Here is a 19,915-nt window from a genome sequence, read left to right as displayed (position 1 = left end):
ATTATATGTTTTTGAGTATTCTCGTCGAAAATGAAGCGAACACGTGGATGAGATATTTTTCGAAGTATCTTATGCTTGAATTGTGCATATCATCTGTCCATTTCATACGATCCTGCGAAACATGAAAAACTATTATAATACTCTAATGTAATTCTACCATATGTGGTAATAAAAGAATTTCAATTACAATTCTATGAAATTCTGCAGAGTGTATTTTCTACCAACCAGAGCTTTCTTTCCTTCTCTCTCCCTCTTTCTCTCTCTCTCTCTCTCTCTCTCTCTCTCTCTCTCTCTCTCTCTCTCTCTCTCTCTTTCTGAGAATTACATAAAATTTTCTACGTTTCAAACAGATGGTAAAATTTGAAATTTTTGATTAGTTAGAATGCGAGAAAAACGACGTTACCAGATTAAACGATAATCTAAATCAAAGAGTAGAAAAAAAACAAAGAAGAAGAAATAATAGGAAAGAAGGAAGAACAAAAAACAAAAAAAAAAAAAAGGATAAAATGAAATAAAATAAAAAAGAACGAGTACATAAATTCCACGTTAAGCACGTCGGCAAAGTTTTAAGTGCTATTTCATCGAAATTTTCACGGAAATACCGAAAAGCGTGAGCTTTACTTTCGGCTTGGGTTCAAAGGGCAATGGTAAAACCGCGGTGCTATTTCTTTCTTTCCTTCTTTCTTCTTTTTCTTTTTTTCTTCCTTTTGTACCTTTCTCTCTCTGTTTTCTTCTTTTTTTCTTTTTCCTTTTTTTTTTTTTTTTTCGAAACGCTCCGAAGCAGAAAGAGTTAGCTCGCGGCTTCTCGTCGATTCGTATCCGTCCGAACACCCGGTATAGACGAAGCTCACGTTAGCACGGGGGAGTTGAAAAAGGAAACAGCGTTATTACTCGAGCGAAGCATTGGGCTTTTCTTCGAACCCTCGTTTCGTTGCGCTTCGTTTCCCTGCCCTTTCTTCCACCGTTTTCCTCTTAGTTTTTCTTGCCTTTGTCCGCCTTTCCCGTTGCCGTTTATTGACCGAAAAGTCACTCTTCTCTCTCTCTCTCTCTCTTTCTCTCCCTCTCTTCTCCCTTTATCTCTGTTTCTCTTCTCTGGTTGCTTCTCTTTATATAAAAGGAGCACGGCTTTACACATGTGACAAGACATCGGAGGGAAGATCGTGAGTGATCAACGATCAAAGTAAATATAGCTGGCTATATAAGAATGTACGATATGTTAACGGCGTAAAACCAGCTACACGGTTGGCTTTAAGCAAAGAATTACGTGAGGAAACAAGCAACCCTCCGACGATGTTATTTGCCCCTGTATCCTCGCGAGGATGAACCTGCATCGAACGTCAACTTGTCGATTATCGTGTTAAATAAAACGATCTACGGTGGATGAACATTAAAAAAATAACAAAAAATAAATATATATACATACATATATATATATATATATATAAAAGAATAAAAAAGAAAAAGTAAGAAGAAGAAAAAATATACAAGAAGAAGAAATACTTCTGACCGTAAGATTTAATATAACAGTATATCTATATATGTACAAATATATATATATATATATATATATATATATATATATATATATATCTGTTCGATAGGATAAAACCGTCGGTCGATGACATTATAATTAGAATATAAAATGAAATTATATGATCTTTCTGTTCTATTCCATCGTATAATTTTAGAAAGTTATATTTGTATAATGTGACAACAAATGTCACAGCAAGGCTCGTTGCTTGTCACGAATATTTCGATGATTCTACTAATTCAACGAGCTCGTACGTTCTCTCATCGTGAAAATTGGTTGGCGAAAGAATCCGTGTGTTATTAACCGCATTATAAACACGTTATTAACTCGGCCCCCGATTATTTCTGCGATTATAATTCTCGTCAACGTAGCCTGGTCATAACGATGAATCATTTATCTTCATTTATTATACAAAATTAATTATTCGTTCTCTCGTTGTGATAGGATAAAAATTCTTTTCATTCGAACGGACGAGATTCAATAAAACGAAATTAAAATGAAATAAAGAGTAAATTAGCGAGAATGAGACGAAACGAAACGAAACGAAAAGAAGAGAGAAAAATCGGTCAATTCAAGAACGATTGGAAATAGATAAACGCGATTCGTGCTCTATTCGAACAAGATTGAACTGAAATTAACACCGTAACGCGGAAAGCACAAATCCGAGGGACGATTTTGTTTCTATGGAATCCATTCGCAGGAAATTAGAATCGTGAATGACGTATCTCATCGAGTGAAATACAGGTTGAATAACGAAATCGATGTCCGGCGTAAGGCGAAACTCATATATCGTATTGCGATAAGGATTTTCACTCAATTTTCAAAAGACTTTTTATTTGTGTTTCAATGAAAATAATCTATTCATTTGTGAAATAGAACTTTTATATATATATATATATATATATATATATATATATATATATGTATTTTATAAAATTTATTTGTCGTAAACGTATATTATATTGTAATTACGTTGAGATAATAATAACCATAAAGAATTATATTTTTACGTTGATATGTTCAAAGAGTGAGAGAGATAGGTCAAAATCGTGAAACGATCTCAATCCGACCTAATAAACCGGAAACCTAATGCGGTTCAACCTAATAAAGCGGAATTACCCGTATTAGGTGACGGATCGATCGGTATATTGCGCCCAGCTTCTCGGCAATAATGCGAATTTGAATTGATCTAAGCGTTGCTGGCGTTACCGAGCTTCGCGCCATGAATGTTCGATCCAATGGTTATCTGATAGAGACATCAACCAGGGAAAAGCTGGAAAGAGAAGTAGAAAGAGACAGAGAGATATCGCCTAAATCGTAATAACGCTGACAGAGACGAACGACAACGATAGAGCGTACATATGTATGTACATACATGCATACATGTATACATGCATACATGTGTACATGCATACGTGCGTAGAGTGGACAAAAATTTATTAGTACAGATAAACCTAGAATGATAATAAATGCACTCGATTGTATACAAAATAAATGCATGAAAAAAAAAAAAAAGGATGTGCTACGTGTAAGCATTAAACTTAGAAATTAACAGGAACATTTTAAATAATTATACCGTTTATTCTTCTTCTCTCTTTTTTTATTTATTTTTTTATATTTTTTTTTATCGTCGTTGCTCGCATCTCATTCTATACAAATTTATAGAGAGAAAAAGAGAGAGAGAGAGAGAGAGAGAGAGAGAGAAAAGAAGAAAGAGAAACGTGCTATGCCCAGCAGTTTTTCTTTCTTCTCCATACATGACTATCGATATCTCGTATTTTCCATCCATATTATTACATCGTTTTCCAACGTTAATTTAACGAAGAAGCGCTTTCCAGAGTTTTATCGAGCGATTCGTTGTACGCGAATCGTCCGGTTATCACGAGCGAGCATCGAAGTCCAGAGTTTTCCATTGGGAAACAACAAAAAATGAGAGAGATAGATAGATAGAGAGAGAGAGAGAGAGAGAGAGAGAAACAGAGAAAGAGAGAGAGAGAGAGAGAGAGAGAGAGAAAGGGAGGGAGAGAAATACAGAGAGGCCAGCAGCAGCTCCATTGTACGTACGATCGAACGTAACAGATACGTACCATGGCAACATCGTTTTGAAATACGGCGGCCCTTTTAATCCTCGCGAAGCCGGACACACGATAATAAAACAATGAGAAGTACGAATATTAATGACTTTGTATCCATTATTCAACGCGGATGAAACCGCATTTTTCTCGGGGAAACTTTTGCTCGCGAAAGCGTCAAGGGAAAGAAGTAGGAGGAGTTACGAACTTGGAATAGAGAAAAGAGAAAGATGAGTTTGATATCGTATCAGTACTATGAAACATATAGCGAATCATTTAACAAAACCTTTGCGTTTAATCCTTATATCATTTACGATAGAACGTACGATTGAATTATTCGAATAAATTGTGACATCGATTTAACTTTTTTTCTTATATTCATTAATATCCTATTTTATAAAATCAATTTTTTTCAGAAAGAAAGGAATAAACAATAAATCAGAATTAGTAGTCAAAGTATAAACAATTATTTGTTCTCTTAACAAGATAATCCATAACGGGTTATGGAACAAAATTCAACTCGCGAATCAAACGTTTATTTTCGTCCGATACTAGACGAACGAAAAGAACGAAGATGAGAAATCAAATTTTACGAAGGTGTACGCATACGTAGATGTGTATACGTGTATATATATATATATATGCTACATACCTTCTCACGGAGTGTCGTTGCATGCTTGGATGGCAAAATAATCGAGAACTGCCTGTCGCATCGGCAGACAAAAGAGATATTTCACCATCCCGACAAATTCCCTCGTTAAATGGCCGCGCGCGTGCAAAAATAAGAGAGGAAAAAAACAAGAGGAGTTGGGTGGGAGATGGGTGGAGGAGAAAAGTGAGAAAGAGAGAGAGAAAGGAACAAAAACAACAAACGCGTCACGGCTTTCCGGCTCTAGCAACCCCTCTTTTGCACCACCTTCTTTCACCCTATTCTCTCACCCCATTTTCTCTTTCTCTCTCTTTTTCTATCTTTCGCTTCGCGTCCGATCGACGAATCGAAGCGGCCGGATTAAAATCTCATATCGGTCGTTCCAAATGGCACGGTAAATATAATAATAATTAATACGCCGTGCTTGGTCCGTTCCGTCGCGCAATCGAGTTCCGATTAATTGCGACTAATTATCGCTCTCTTTTCGATCCCAACGTGAAAGAAGCCAGTTTCGTTGGGTACAATACGTTTTGCCTTCTCCTCTTCCTCCTCCTCTTCCTCCTTCTCCTCCTCTCTTTTCATACCTTTCACTCCCATTTGTGTACGCTCTTCTCTCAATTTGAATTCCATTATGATAAAGAAAAAGAGTCACGATAATGCCGATATGATTATTTCCATATGCAAATAATATGCGAGAATCATCATCGTTACTATCGGTGTTATTAAATTGCAACGAATTTCACGGATATTATTCAATCGTAATGACTAATGAGTGACGAGAGTGACAATGGCAGAACGAAACGTTAAAAGTAGTTTGAACTGAAATTAATGACAACGATAATAATAATAATAATTATGATATGTTTTCAAAGTTTCGTCTAGCGAAGATTAACTGTGATTCTTGAACGATTGAATTTCCACAAGACAATAATAATAAATCGTGAATCGACAGCCCTTTTATCCGACGTGCGATTATATTCTATTATCATGATGTCAATCATAAAGTTTAGCGTTTCGCGAAACACATATTAGAAATTAGGTTTCTATGGTATATATATATATATATATATATATATATATATATATATATATGTATGTATATGTATAGAGAGAGAGAAAGAGAGAGAGAGAGAGAGAGAGAGAGAGAGAGAAACATAAATTGAATGTAATTCTTCGTAATATTGATTTTAATGAATTATTTACATAATGATTTAACGCGTAATCGATGAAAATAATAATAATTAATGATGACAATTGAAATAGATAAAATTCTTATATCCTAAAGAATATTTAATATTCCATCTTTATTCGTATTTTATCAATTTAAGAAGATATCCTAAAGAATTTTGCGATATACTATTTTGAATGTAGATTTAAAGAGAAACGACGATCTATCAAATCTATGAGACTTATCGATATATTGACGTTTATGGTTGGTCCTATCGACGATAATTAATATTACGAGCAAAGCGTGGAACAAGATATCTCCTAATTACGAGGCCCATCCTCCCCTCCCTCCCTTCCTCCCTACTCGAAAGAAATGAAACGCGTCTACGAGATAAAGCTATATACTTTATCGTGCCTTTACGTCGTTCCTCGTGATCGTGAAGACGACGAGCAAGGAACGAGCAGTCCGGATCGTCTTATCTTGATGCGCTTTCATTGGCGGTCGACACGACAGGTCTTCGATGTTGAAAAAAGAAGAGAATAAAAAAAAAAAGACAAGAAAAAAAAAGACAAGAAAAAGAAGAAGAAGAAGAAGAAGGAAAAAGGAAGAAAAGGAATCTAATCTCGACAGAAGGAACGATTAGTCAAGGTTTCGGTTTCTTCTCTTTTCTCTACTCTTTTTTTTTTTTTTTTTAAATGTTTTTCTTTTTTACACCATTTAGTTTCTAAAGAACGAAATGAAAAAGAATAAGAAGGACTCGAAGAGAGAACGATCGATCTCGAAAATTCTCGATAGAACCCACTGATTTCTCGGTTATTACGACGGCATGATTTGTTAGGTCCCTTTTTTTCTCCTTTCATTCTTTCCTTCTTTCTCTCTTTCTTTTTCTTTTAATAGTTGAAAATATACCGAGGAGGAGGAAAAAAAAAAGAAACAGAACTATGAAACTAGTAATTTCCGAATGAGGAACCAAACCGATTAGTCTCTGACTCTCTCCTCGGCCTCTTTTTCTCTTTCCCCTTACCTTTTCTGGTTTTTCCTTCTTTTCTTTTTTTTCTTTCTTTTTTCCTTTTTTTTTTCCTTTTTTTTTTTTTTTTTTTTTTTTGGGTCGCCCCGCGAACGATGGGAAAACTTGATATTGACTGCTCCCAACTTCGTCCCGGCGCTAATTTTAAAAGTCCCGAACGAGGTGTAACTTTTTCGAACGAAATGACTCGATCGAATGTGCACACACACGATGTGACTCATTATTCGTTCGGAATTTCGTTTCCCAAGAGAGAAAACGATAGATAAATTTATATAACGCATATACGAGATGCGCGCGCGTGCGCGCGCGCGTAGTTACGTTGTCTGATAGAAACAATTTCAATAAACAATTTACGATAATAATATACAGGATATATATATATATATAGAGAGAGAGAGAGAGAGAGAGATTTTCCAACAATCTACCAAATAGTATAACCATACTGCAAATTTATTTACAAAGATATAGGAAAATATGTTTTGTAATATGTTATTACAAAATTCAATCGAATATATTTTGTTGTTCATCTTCGACGATCAAAGAGAGATTAAATTTTAAAATGGAGGCATTGAAAGAGGAACGAACGTATACGATTAATCTTCGTGAAAAGGAAAGTATCAAATTTCTTGGTCAAAGAAATGACGAAAAGAAAGAGGAAGAAAGGGAATAAAGGTAGAGGGAGACATAAAGAGGAGGAAGAGAGAAATAAAAGGCCGACGACGACGTTCCTTTGGACTCTGAGGAATGCAAACGCGTTCGTCGAAAGAGAAGCTAGCGCCTGATACTCACATGTACACGTAAGAGTACACGCTCTGTTCCGTCTCAACTTCTTCTTCTTCTTCTTCTTCTTCTTCTTCTTCTTCTTCTTCTTCTTCCTCATTCTCATTCTCCTCCTCTTCCTTCTCCTTCTCCCGTCCCTCCTTCTCCTTCTTCTTCGGACTGTGCGCGTGGTACTTTGTCACAGTCAAGTGCTCACTAAGTATGCCAGACCATTTGTCTCCGATCTTCTATTCTGGCACAGCCATCATTCCATGCTCGCCGCAAACAGAATTAAATGTTTCTGCCTTCCATTCCTCCCAATTTCTTTATTTTTTATTTTTTTTTTTAAGTTTAAATACAATACTGAAAGAGAGAAAGAGAGAGAGAGAGAGAGAGAGAGAGAGAGAGAGAGGGAGGACAAGTTCTCGTCAAAAATAATAATTCTTGAGATTAATTATTATCTAATATGATAAATTGATTTTATACTTGTAAGATACGATAAAAGCAAAGTTTCGATTGTCTTTATTAACAATATATTAATTTTTTAAATGACAAAATATCAATAAAATTATTGACGACGACAAATCTTTTTCTACGATCAGTATTAACGATTTTTAGGTCGATTTTCACACGGCATTTTAGACTCGGATAAATTTCTTCTCTCGCGTGGATATTTATTTCATGAATGTAAAGGAAGGAGAAGCTTGGTTATCTTTTATCCCGGCTGATCCTTCGCGAGCATGTAAATCAAATGGGCGCACGGAATTTCGCTGGAAAGTTTGACTTCGAAATGCATTAGCTTTTAAGGAATTAAATCCATCCCCGATAAGTTCTTCCTCCTTTCCTTCCACTACCCTCTACTATCCTACCTTCGCTATTCCCTACCCCTCTTTCCTCCTTCGAAACATTCCCCTTCTCTCATCTTTACCATTTCACCGGTAAACGCGCGCGAATGGCCAACACACGTCATTATTTCACTGCGAGATACTAATCCTATCCAACCTTATACCTTTGATACATCTCAAAGCAACCAATGAGGGCTAAGCTCGAAAATGAACGTGGAGAGTGAAAACGAGCGTGCACGCTCGTCGAACTTCTGAAAGGGAATACTCTATTAACATTTTCCCGGGACTGCTCGTTTAAATTACGTCTCGATCCTGAAAGAGCAGTCTATAATCCCATAATACGTGTTTTTAATGTCTCTCTACATAAAACGAGTACTATCGTATTTCTTTCATATATAGGTGAATACTTGTATATTTTTATAAATTGTAAACTAAAATACATAAATGTTTAATATATAATCCTGTATATAATATTTATAATTCTTTCTTTTTTTTTTTTTTTTTTCTCTTTTTTTTCCTTTTTTTTTTTAATATACATACACACACACACACACACACACACACACACATATATATATATATATATATATATATATATCTTTACAAACAAGTAGAGAAAAAAAATATAAATATTTATTATAGAATTTTATGGATAATTAAATGATATCGTATATACAAGATCTTAAAAAAAATATTATATTTTCAATCTCATTATACTCATTGAATTTACAAGTTTCAATGAAAGTTTTCTTGAAGAAAAAAAAAAAAAGAAAGAAAGAAAAAAATGGTCGAAGTAATACAAAAGTCGAAACGAGCGAAAGAATGGACTCGTCTTGGATAAAAAGAAAATTCGGGTCTCTCGATCGAGAAAAGACGCGTTCCTCGAGGCTTTTTCCCGCTTGAAAATTCCTACGGGCTCGTTTCTCATCGTCCTTACGGTTACACGAACTTGCTGCGCCTAGGGACTTTAGTAGTGACGAGTTTTATCTACCGACCACTTTCGTGAATGCGAGAAAGTCGAAATAGGTAAGTAAGACTGTTATAGTAGTAGGGAAAGACGTTCGTGGGGAAAAAGGAGAGAGTAAAGTTCGACGAAAGAGCGAAGTCAACTATGCGCGAACTCGAGTTTCTTTGACATCTCCCTTCTATCACGTTTCTCACTCTATTCTCTTACATTTTCGACCATTGATAAATGATATCTTTTTATATATTTATTATAAGAAAGTCATATTATTTCTATCTAAGCTTTATACGTGAAAATATAAAAAAAAAAAAAAAAAAAAAAAAAGAAAAAAAGAAATATAGAAATGCAATTAGAAAATTACAAAGATATTATTTGTCTTTTATCCATATCGGATATTTACTTTATATTAACCGAATAAACATATCAAAGATTTATGTAATACACATTTTTCAAATACCCACGTATTTATGTAGAATTCGCATGTATATATTTGATGTTGCAAATAGATATGTGTGTATGTGTCTGTGAGTGTGTGTGTATATATACATATATTTATCATCCATCATATAAAGTATTCTAAGAAAACAAAGAAACATAAGAAAAGTATCGAATAAAAAAAAGTTATATTCTCCGGAGAATCAAAATCCGTCTTTCTTCTTTCTTGAAACTGAGAGACTAGCTAGCTATTCGGTAGAACGAATTCATGAGCGTTTTTATTCCGGAAATAAAAATCTCTGGCACACTTGGCACTCTTTCATCTTCCGATGGGCGCGACCAATCGTGAATATTGCTGTGGAATCGAATTTTTTTTCAAGCTCTACTCCGTGAGAGGAATTAATGGGGCTGACCTATAGATAGTCCAACTTATACGACTCCTCTCGAGGATATGAGATTAACGTAAGAAATCGGCTCGGCCGAAAGAGAAATGCTCCTTTCTGATTGGATACTCTTTTACTAAGGGCGGCAGCCATTTTACGAGTCCATTCACTGGAAGAAATAACTTCGACTCGATTTCGAGAATCGTACTTTGGTAATTGCCCTTTGCAAATAATACCTACAGAATATGCTACAGAACACGTTTTCTTCGACAATGTAAAACTCGTTTAAATCTACGTACAAGCTGAAACATTCGAATTAACGAGAAAGATCTATATTCCATTTCGACGAAAATATCGGCTGTTTCGTAATCATAGTGTAATATTGACCCTTTCGAATTTCGTTCATTGCAAATTTTAATGAGAATTCGTAAGAGAGAAATATTCTTTCGTACTTACGCGTATAGACTTTTAACCCCCTGTAATTAAACATTACGCGTATAGACATTTAATCCCTTTAATTAAATGACTTCTTTGTTTCTTTTTTTTCTTTTCTTTTTTTTTTTTTTGTTTCTATTCTTTTCCTTTTCTCTTTTACAACGACATACGAAAGAAAATATATTTAATTTTTTTACAAATATCGACAAAAAATAGAATCTATTGAATATATTAATAATGAATCATCAGAGATGATCTAAAGAAGTCAATAATATTATAATAGTATTTAATAATATGAACGTCTTGAAGAAAAGAAACGTTAAAAATTTCTTATTTGCTTTTGTCATGCATTGGCCAACAAAATTCTATGAGACGAGACTCCCTTACTAAAGATATTCTACCCCTCACGTTCGTACGTTCCCAGTAAGAACGAGTATTTTTCCGTGTCTCTTCGTCCCTCTTCTCTACCGTTACACTTAAATTCTCTTTCCTCTTTTTCCTTTTCTTTTTTTTTTTCTTTCTTTCTTTCTTTCTTTTCCATCTGTATCTTTGCCATGCTTGCGGCGAAAGAACGAATCTAGGCACGTTCTACTCGCTCGCACGTAAAAAAAAAAAAAAAAAATAAGGGCGACACAAGCCAGCAAAAGAGACCAGAGCAATCACGTACTTGTGTTTGGAAAAGGGGAAGAAAGAGAGAAAGAGGAAGAGAGAGAGAGAGAGAGAGAGAGAGAGAGATAAAGAGAGAGAATTTCTGGTCGTTCGTTAAGACGCCGACGTAAGAAACGCGGACGACGACTGGACGACAACGGAGTGACAGTAACGTTCCGAACGATCGTAAAGCTAGCTTAATTAGTGAGACCCACTTAAACGTTTAGCTTCTGGCAAAGAATACAAATCCATGGAATGAATCACAGATATATATATATATATATATATATATATATATATATATATATATATGCTCGTAAGTTCTGTAATTTGAGTGTTATAGGATCTTATCAGTTTTCTTATTCCTACAATTTCAATGGCATTTATTTCAAATGGCGATTATACAAAGGATTCGATTATATAAAAGTATTAAATTACATATAATACGTTTTTATTATTAAAATTTATTTCGAATTAAAATTACGTATATCGATTTATTGATTTAGGTCACATTTGCGATAGCGATAAGAATAAGAATGAATATTTTAAAAATATATAAAACATATTACAAGAATAAATTATACCGTTCAATCTTTGCACGGAAATGTTCTTTCAGAATATAAAAGGAATCGTAGAATCTACACGTAGTTTATATTCGACTTTGAAATACGCCCATATTCTTTCCCACTCTCTCTCTCTCTCTCTCTCTCTCTCTCTCGCTCAACGTAACTGATATTGTACAATGTACATACATAAACGTTGGAAGATAAAGAGACTTAAAGAAGAGATAGAGAAAGAGAAAGAAAGGGAAGGGTAAAAAATGAAGAACGAAACAAGAGTTTAATGCGATAAGGAGTCAGTAAGCGTTACAAGGAGAGCCTCGTCGTCCAAGCGAGTTTGAGATAACTGGGACAGCATGTTTATATACTGTAAATTCGTTGTTCGAGATTACCTTCGCTCGTCGTCACTATAACCAAGCTTCTTGCCTGGGCCTAACCAGACACGCACGCACCAACGAAACACATACATATTTACGATCGCCTTTAACTCGACTACCACCATTAAGAATATAAAGCGAGGACAAATGAGCGAGAAAGAGAGACGAGCGAATTAAAGTAGGGGGAAACTGGTAGTTCGTCACAGATCGTAGGAGGGGTCACGCGAGGTCACCATTAAAATTCGATCAGATAATCTTATTTGCCATGCGATTAGAGCGACCTTTCTTCTTCTTCGACGATGTTTCCCATCCACCAACTTCCCGTCATCGGTTTCAACGTCACTTCTGAAACGAAGTTCACAAATAAATTTCTCCTCTCGCTTTTGCCTCCCACTCTCTATCATTCTCGCTGGACATAAATTTCGCGTTCTATAATATGGTACTCGAGAAAGATCTCTTTGCTAACTAACTCGTAAAACTCGTAAGATGAATCATTGGAAGATCATAATTTCGAAGGGGATCACACCGATCTTCTATATCTGTGCATTTTTAAAATCCAGATTTTTTCAAAATTTGTCCATCGTAGAACTCCCTGTAGCCGACTTCCGACTAATTTATCTCGACAGATTCAGTCGATGTTATTTCATTCTATCATAAACTTTGTTTCCCACGAGTTTCGAGACCAATCTACGGTTTTTAGCAATAACGATACTCGTCGAAAGTCCGGCAATTAACGTAGAATGTACCACGCTAACAATGCCGCATTGTTCGATTTGTTTTAATGAAACGTATGACCAAATTTCAAGTATCTCTCCCGTTTGATTTTCAAATATAAAAATTATTCCACGATATTTATATATTTATATAATTAATTTGTTTTTAAACGTGCCTTTAAATAGTAAATGTTAAAATGTCTCTGTATCGAATAATTAAAAAAAAAAAAAAAAAAAAAAAAAAAAAAAAAAAAAAAAAAAAAAAAAAAAAAAAAGAAGAAAAAAAAAAAAGAAAGAAAACAAACTTCTCTAAGTCATCTTTCTCCTCAATTATTCTACGTAGAATGTATTCTCATCGTTATCGCGAGATGCAAGGATCTAAAATGATCGTTCGATTCTCGTATTCCCCTAAAATTATCATAGATTTGTTTAAGTTTTCTGCTAAGAATGCAGAAAAAAAAAAAGAAAAAAGAAAAGAAGAAAAGAAGAAATTATAAGAGTCCGCGAGACTCGTGGTTCTTGGTCCGAATGTAACTGTACTTAACTTTAAAGTGGTTGCGCTTAGAGTCATTACTAAATCTCGTAAATCTTCGAACAATTTATCCGGCGCATTCCGAAATTCTCGAGAGTGCACTATCTCTCGAACACGATGTCTGTAACGCGTAACAGTTTTCCTGAAGCGTATACAGGAAGTTTTGCCCTTCGTACTCTGAGACTCTATTGCTCTCTCCCCCCCCCCTCTCTCTCTCTCTCTCTTTCGTCTTTTCCATCTTACAACTATCTGCTTTTCAGGTGACCTTAATCTAGGAAATGGCCACTAAGAGCTACTCTCTACAAAAGCGACTCTCGTCTAGAAATAGAAGAAGACACAGGGAGAGAGAGATAGAGAGAGAGAGAGAGAGAGAGAGAGAGAGAACGGGGAGGGGTGAGAGATAGGTGGAAATGTAGGAACTGCTAACACCAGAAAGTACCTAGAAACCTTGGAAACATCTCGCACGTATTCGCGTTTTCTTCGGTGAGTATCGAAACGTTTATATGTTCTGTATTCGTTCGAAGTACCAACATTGAATCGTTTGCTTTAGCTTTATCTTAGAAAATTTTCCCGTGATCTTAAATAAAAACAATTGTTATTATTTGCGTTTATGTTTATCTACTGCTGAATAGATATTTACTTTGAAATAATCAATTAATGAAAGTCAAGATGAAATAGAGAAAGATAAAGATAAAGAGAATGAGAGAGAGAGAGAGAGAGAGAGAGAGAGAGAGAGAACGAGAAAATCGCGTTAAGTAGTTTGAACGTAGTGAGTAAATATTGTGTAGCTCTCTATTGTATATTTTTCGGAAGAAAATAAAAGATCACAGAGGTAAAGTTGTTGAAAGATCGCAAACGCGTCAAGCTCGGTTCTGTTCATCGATGTTTTCCTCCGGTAAATATCTACCTCACATTCTTCGATGCGTCATTATCATTTCATCCCATCGTACCATCCCTTCCTCCCCTACTCCCTGCTCTTTTGTTTTTATTCTTGTCATTGTTGAAATCCTTCTCGTCTTCCTTCGTCTTTGTCGTTGTCGTTGTCGTCGTCGTCGTCGTCGTCGTCGTCGTCGTCATAGTTTCTTTTCTCGGGAAAGCATCCTACATCGTCTAAATCTTCGTCGTGAAAGCTCGAAGCTTCTTACCTCCTTGTCGCGAGTTGAAGGCACCGATGCTTCCTGCGAAGATTAGAAGCAGCACCGGGCTTAATAAGGCTCTCGAGGATGGCGGCATCTTTCTTGTGCTCCTACCGGCGCTTGCGCGACAGGGTCTTCCTTCTAGCCTGCTTCCCTCATCACAGCCCTCTCTGCAACGTTGAAAAAACAGAAAGGAAAAAGAATGAGTTACCCGGCTGCTGTTGCTTTGACAATGAAAAGAAAAAAAAAAAGTATGAGGAAAAGAAGGAGAAGAAAAAGTAGTAGATGGAACGGTAAGCAACGTTTATAAAGTTAATCGAGGGCCTTCTCATTTCTCGTAAAATGAAATAAAGCGAGATAGTTCCCTTGAAAATCGAGAATTCTCGTTTTTCGATTATCGCCTTTTATTACACAGTAAATATAATTCTTTAACGTGTCTCGATATATAAATAAATAATAGATAAATAAAATTTTTTTTATTTGACGATCAATTGAAATTCTCGTTGGATTATTATCGTAATAATATACGATACGAACGTTTGTATTTATTATAAAAATTCTTATAATTAGTTTCTTCGTTGAAACAGATAAATAAATAAAAAGGAAATCCATACGATATGACGAATATTTGATATCTTTTGATATTTTGATAATCCTTACGGTTAATCATATTCGTGCTTGCCCATACAAATGCTTTCTCCATTCTTACGATCGTCGGACTGGTATTAGCGTATCGTCGAAGATGGCAATTAAGCCTTTGTTCCACTAGCTGATTGCAATTACCGTTGCGGAAAGCGATTATCCGAGTAATTTTTGCCTTTGTAATTTTACTCGAGGTAGAGGCTCGGTGATTAACTCGTTTTCCGTTTTTTATTTTTCTTTTTCTTTTTCTTTTCACTACCCACTCTCTTTCTTCTTTTTATCTCTATTCTTCCCCCTCTGCCAATCCGGTCAAGCTCGTACAGCAATTTGATTCCAAGTTTCCAGAAGCGTATAATTTAAAATGTAGGTGTGCAAGAAGTGAGAAAAAGGATAAGGGAGAAAGAGATAGATAGATAGATAGATAGATAGATAGATAGGTAGATAGATAGATAGATGGATACAAAGAGAGAGAGAGAGAGAGATAGAGAGAAAGAAAGGAGCAGACAAGCGTGAGAGGAGGGATAAACGTATAAATGTAATTATCATGATGGAACGAGTGTGTCATTGTGGTACGTATAGAAACGGTCGCCATTTCCAAACGGTTACCCATGCTCCTCTTCTCATCTTCCAATCCCAAAAGTGGAATTTTCATTTTTCTAAAAGCTTCTTCATTACCCCAATCTTTGCGAATTCGTTAAATTTTACATTGACTTTACTTGTGGCCTACTTGAATTAGCAACCACGAGACATGAAGTCAAACGAGTACTTACTCAGTCGACCAAATAGAAATCAACATATTTATCTATCTGCGATAATGTAATGAAAACAATTATTAATTATTAAAGTACTGTAACGTTTACTTCGTCGAAAAAAAAAAAGAAAAAAAAGCGTTTACTTCGAAATATCATTTTGAACAATTTTTGAATATTTTTCGAAATATCATTGAACTTCAGATTTCAATCATTCTAACAAGATCCCTCTTAATATCATACAATAATATCATAGCAATGGTCGATTATACTACCATAAATGAACGATTTCATCGTTGGAGAAACATTAGAGATTTCAAGTTCGTAGGCAGAGTTTGTAGGGCAATTAGAGAAGTGAGAGGAATAGGAGGAAGTAAGAGGAGAAAGTAGGTAGAGGAAACGGAGGGAGGGGGCTGGGAGGTCGTCGACTACGTTTCGATGTCCAAGCAGACTAAGACTTGGTCTTCTAGTTGTCCAGTATCACGAGAGGAAGTGCAAGAGATGGTTGATACCGTCGGATAGGAGGATAGTAGGTGCGGTTGTCGTCGTTGTAGGAGGAGGACGATGAGAGGGGGGAGGGGGGAGGAGAGGAAAGAGGGAGTAGCAGGAGGAAACCGACGGTGGCCCCGGGGAGCGTTGGGTTTCCATTATGCTAAACCGCAAATGGAGTCCTGCGATCGAGTGTCTCTCTGTACCACCCCCGCAGGCGCGCACAATGGCGTTCAGAATAAGGCTCCTAAGGTGTAATGTTACCCAGAAATTAAATTCGCTCGTTCGTTCAGACCGACGGCGGTGGTGGTAGCGGCGACGGAGGCGTTCCGCTGCCTTCTCCGTTTCTCATTTCGCTTTTACTTCTTTCCTTGTTTCCCTCCCTCCCTCCCTCCCTCCCTCTCTTTCTCTTTCCCCCTTATCTCTCTCTATTTCTATCTCTTTCTCTCTCTCTCTCTCTCTCTCCCTCTCTCTCTCTCTTTCTCGTTTTCTCACTTCCTCTCCCTCCCCTATCTTCCTCTTCCCACACACTTCCTTGTCACCTGGCACAAATGAACTTCGCCGCAGCGTATCGCTGCAGTTACGCTCGTATATTCTCAAGTATACACACATTTGTATATACATACCATAGACGTGTATGTATGTAAGCGAGAAACAACACACAGGTGAACACTATTCTACTAGGATAAAGGACTCCCGTGACATTTGATCTTTTTACGGTAGAATTCCCCCTTCCCCCGTCTCTCTCTCTCTCTCCCTCTCTCACTCTATCTCTTTCTTTCTTTCTTTCTTTCTTTCTTTCTTTCTCTCACGTTTTCCTTTCTGATGACGATTTTTCAACTTCCAACTTAAAGATCCTTTTTTAAGATGTCCGTTCGATAGTGAGACTTAATACCGCGGTAGGATTTAAATCGAGCATTTCTCGAGACGATCTTTTTTTTGACTTTTATTTTTTTTGACGTTTATTTTGTGTTGAGATTGATCGAGAAACGAAGATATTTGATATGCAACAAGTATCCTTATTTTTTTGTTTTCTTTTTCGAACAGACGTAATACAAATGTAAAAGTCAATCTATTCGTGGATCGTGTGCACCCATGTAAAATGACGAATCTCCTCTATGAGAAGACTCTTTCGTTATATTAAAGTACATTCTCTCTTCCTTTCGACAATTTCGATCCTCGAATGTAAAGGCCAAGAGATGCACAGTCTTTATTGCGATCCTGCAAGCACGGCGAGAACGAGATTAGAAACGATTCGGGGGCGTATCGCTTTTCGAATTAGTACGAAGCTCATCGTTGTGGTCCGTTTCTCTGAGAAGAAAGAAAGGATGTGTGTGTGTGTGTGAGAGAGAGAGAGAGAGAGAGAGAAATAGATAGAGCGAAATTAAGGAAGTCCTAAAAGATGAATTCAGACGTAACGCGAGAGAAAGGAATAAGGAAGAAAAAAAAGAAATCGAGTTTGACGTAGAGAGAGCTAGTTTCTCTTTGTAAAACATCCATAGTGATTCCTCTCTCTCTCTTTCTCTCTTTCTCTCTTTCTCTCTCTCTCTCTCTCTCTCTCTATCTATCTATCTATCTATCTATCTATCTATCTATCTATTTTCCTATTTACGAACAATACTCTCAACTTCAATATAAGCGACTCTTCGAACGAGATCAAAGATTTATATCGTTCTGGTCGGTTCGGTATTAAAAGCGGAAACGTAGGAAACAAAAGAAAAGAGAGATTCGATGAGAAAGAAGAAAAAGAAAAAAGAAGGTTTGGAGACGAACAAGAAAGGATATTTCAAGAAAGAGAAGAACGAAGCATCGTCGACGTCTTTCGAAATGAGGGGGAACGTTCGTGGTTTCTCGCAGTAATTAAACTATAATTAAGCTCGAATCCTTTGTTCTCATGTCGCCAGTCGATAATGCTTCCTTTAGTTTGCTATTGAAATAATGTCTATTATTTTTTTCTTTTCTTTCTCGGTTAAAGGACGTTATAAGAAAATCTAATCAAGTAGGATATTATTAAAATTGATTGAATTATTATGAAACAACATGGATTCTACGATAGAAGATTTAAGGATATTAGTAAAAAGTAAAATTTAATAAAAAGATATCTGTTTATTTTTTTTTTTTTTTTTTTTTTTTTTTTTTTTCATTTAACATCAATTCTCAATGACAAAAGATATTGTCTTGGCATGCAGATTTTTATTTTATAAAATAAGCATAGTAATGAATTAATTTGTAAAGGAAAGAAATAATTGTACTACATATTATTACGCTAAGAGAAACTACGGGTGGAGAATAAAAGAGAGAAAGAGAGAGAGAGAGAGAGAGAGAGAGAAAGAAAGAAGAGAAGCAAACTTCTCTCTAAATCATCTAACAGTTTTACGAGATTAAAAGGTTAAGTAAGAAGAAGAGAAAGGAAGTAAGGAAAAGACCGGATGAAAATCTCTGAACCGAAGAGAGGAAATAAGCGAGCAGCTAGTAGTTAAGAGAAAAAGCATAGCGAAAAGGTAGAGAATGTTTGGTAGTAGATTCGCTGCTTGATTTGCAACTCCCGTTCGTTCTCGCGATTTCGTAAGTTACGGTGCTCTACAAAAGAGCGTTCTCTTGTCCTGCTTGCTATTTACTAGATAAACTCGAAGAATTATGCAGTCGGACGTTCGTCTCGACGTTGTTTCGGAGAGAATTGAGAAAGAAGAGGAGAAAAAGCTAAGACCTAAGAAAATTCATGTTCCCTTTTCCTCTCGAAATGCATTAAGCCGATATACGGGGATCTGAGTCTGAAAGAATTTCGTCCCACTTTAGATCTATCTATTTTGATTTTAAAATATGGAAAGATAATTTCTAAATTTATAGAAATAAATGGAACGAATTACGAATGGAAATTGTCGTTAAAAATTTTATCAAAATTTTCGTAACTTTTATCGGTTCTTTCTTTCTTTTTTTTTTTTTTTTTTTTTTTTTTTCTTTTGACAAAAAACGACGAACAGAATTTATAATGACCTGTGTTTAGACAAATTTTTCCAACTCGTCATTAGATCCGGCTTATCCTGTATAAAAATAATATGTAAATTTGTTGAAGTTAAGTAATTTTGATAATTAACAAAAATGAAGTTCTTGGTTAAAGCGTATAAACGGAGTAAGAAAAAAAAAAAAAAAAAAGCTAAAGCAGACGAGAGAGAAAAAGAGTATAAGAAAGAGTTCTCGTAGTTGGTGCGGGAAAAAAGGACAACGGTGTCTTATCCACCGGGAAATTTCCACACTTTTGTAGGTTGAAACGCGCAGGGCGTCGATCCGAGTTCTTTCGTTCGAACCCCTTCGTTTCACCCCTCAAACTCAGCCCGTTCTTTCTCGACGCTATCTTACATTCTTCCGCAGCCTCTTGGGCCAACGGCTGGCAATCTTAGCGCCGCGTCTGGAGATCGGCCATTTGCCAGACGAGATTGAAGATTCGCAGCGTTGATTCGTCGGTTATTATGGTCGACGCGTATGGAGGATGGCATGGGGGGGGGGGAAGGGGGTGGCAAAAGGAGGTAGAAGGCGTGGTCGATGAGGTCGAAGAAAGGAGAAAAAAATATAAGGGAAAGGAAGACAGAGGAAAGAGAGTGAAAAGTACTGAAAAGAAAGCAAGAAAGAAAGAAAGAAAGAAAGAAAGAATGGAAGGACGAGTTTTCTTTCCTTCGTTCTTCCTTTTTTCGCGTGAGTAAGCGAGCGAGAAAGAAAATAAAAAGGAATGGGAGAGAAGAAAAAATGAATGAAGAAAAAGAGAAAAAAAAAGAATAGAAGAAAAAAAAAAAGAAGAAGGAATGA

General features: G+C 36.1%; 1 protein-coding gene across 7 annotated transcripts in view; it reads right to left on the bottom strand.

The window, feature by feature from the left end:
- The window catches only part of LOC124950285, a 202,050-nt gene that overhangs the window by 42,358 nt on the left and 139,777 nt on the right, over positions 1–19,915 (bottom strand). For 3 of the 7 annotated variants that reach the window (XR_007101309.1, XM_047496740.1, XM_047496750.1), the window contains one exon: positions 14,244–14,404. Coding sequence is in view for 2 of the 7 variants with exons in the window: in XM_047496740.1 (XP_047352696.1) it covers positions 14,244–14,331 (88 nt within the window). In the remaining 5 variants the exon portion in view is untranslated. Of the gene's footprint in view, positions 1–7,236; positions 7,570–11,229; positions 12,199–14,243; positions 14,405–19,915 lie in introns of those variants that run through there. The other 4 variants (XR_007101310.1, XR_007101308.1, XR_007101311.1 and 1 more) reach the window with 3 other exon arrangements.

Source organism: Vespa velutina, chromosome 1 (genome assembly GCF_912470025.1).
Source record: "Vespa velutina chromosome 1, iVesVel2.1, whole genome shotgun sequence".
Classification (NCBI taxonomy): domain Eukaryota; kingdom Metazoa; phylum Arthropoda; class Insecta; order Hymenoptera; family Vespidae; genus Vespa; species Vespa velutina.
The sequence above is the reverse complement of the archived record's forward strand: the minus strand, read 5'-3'. Positions and strand labels throughout refer to the sequence as shown.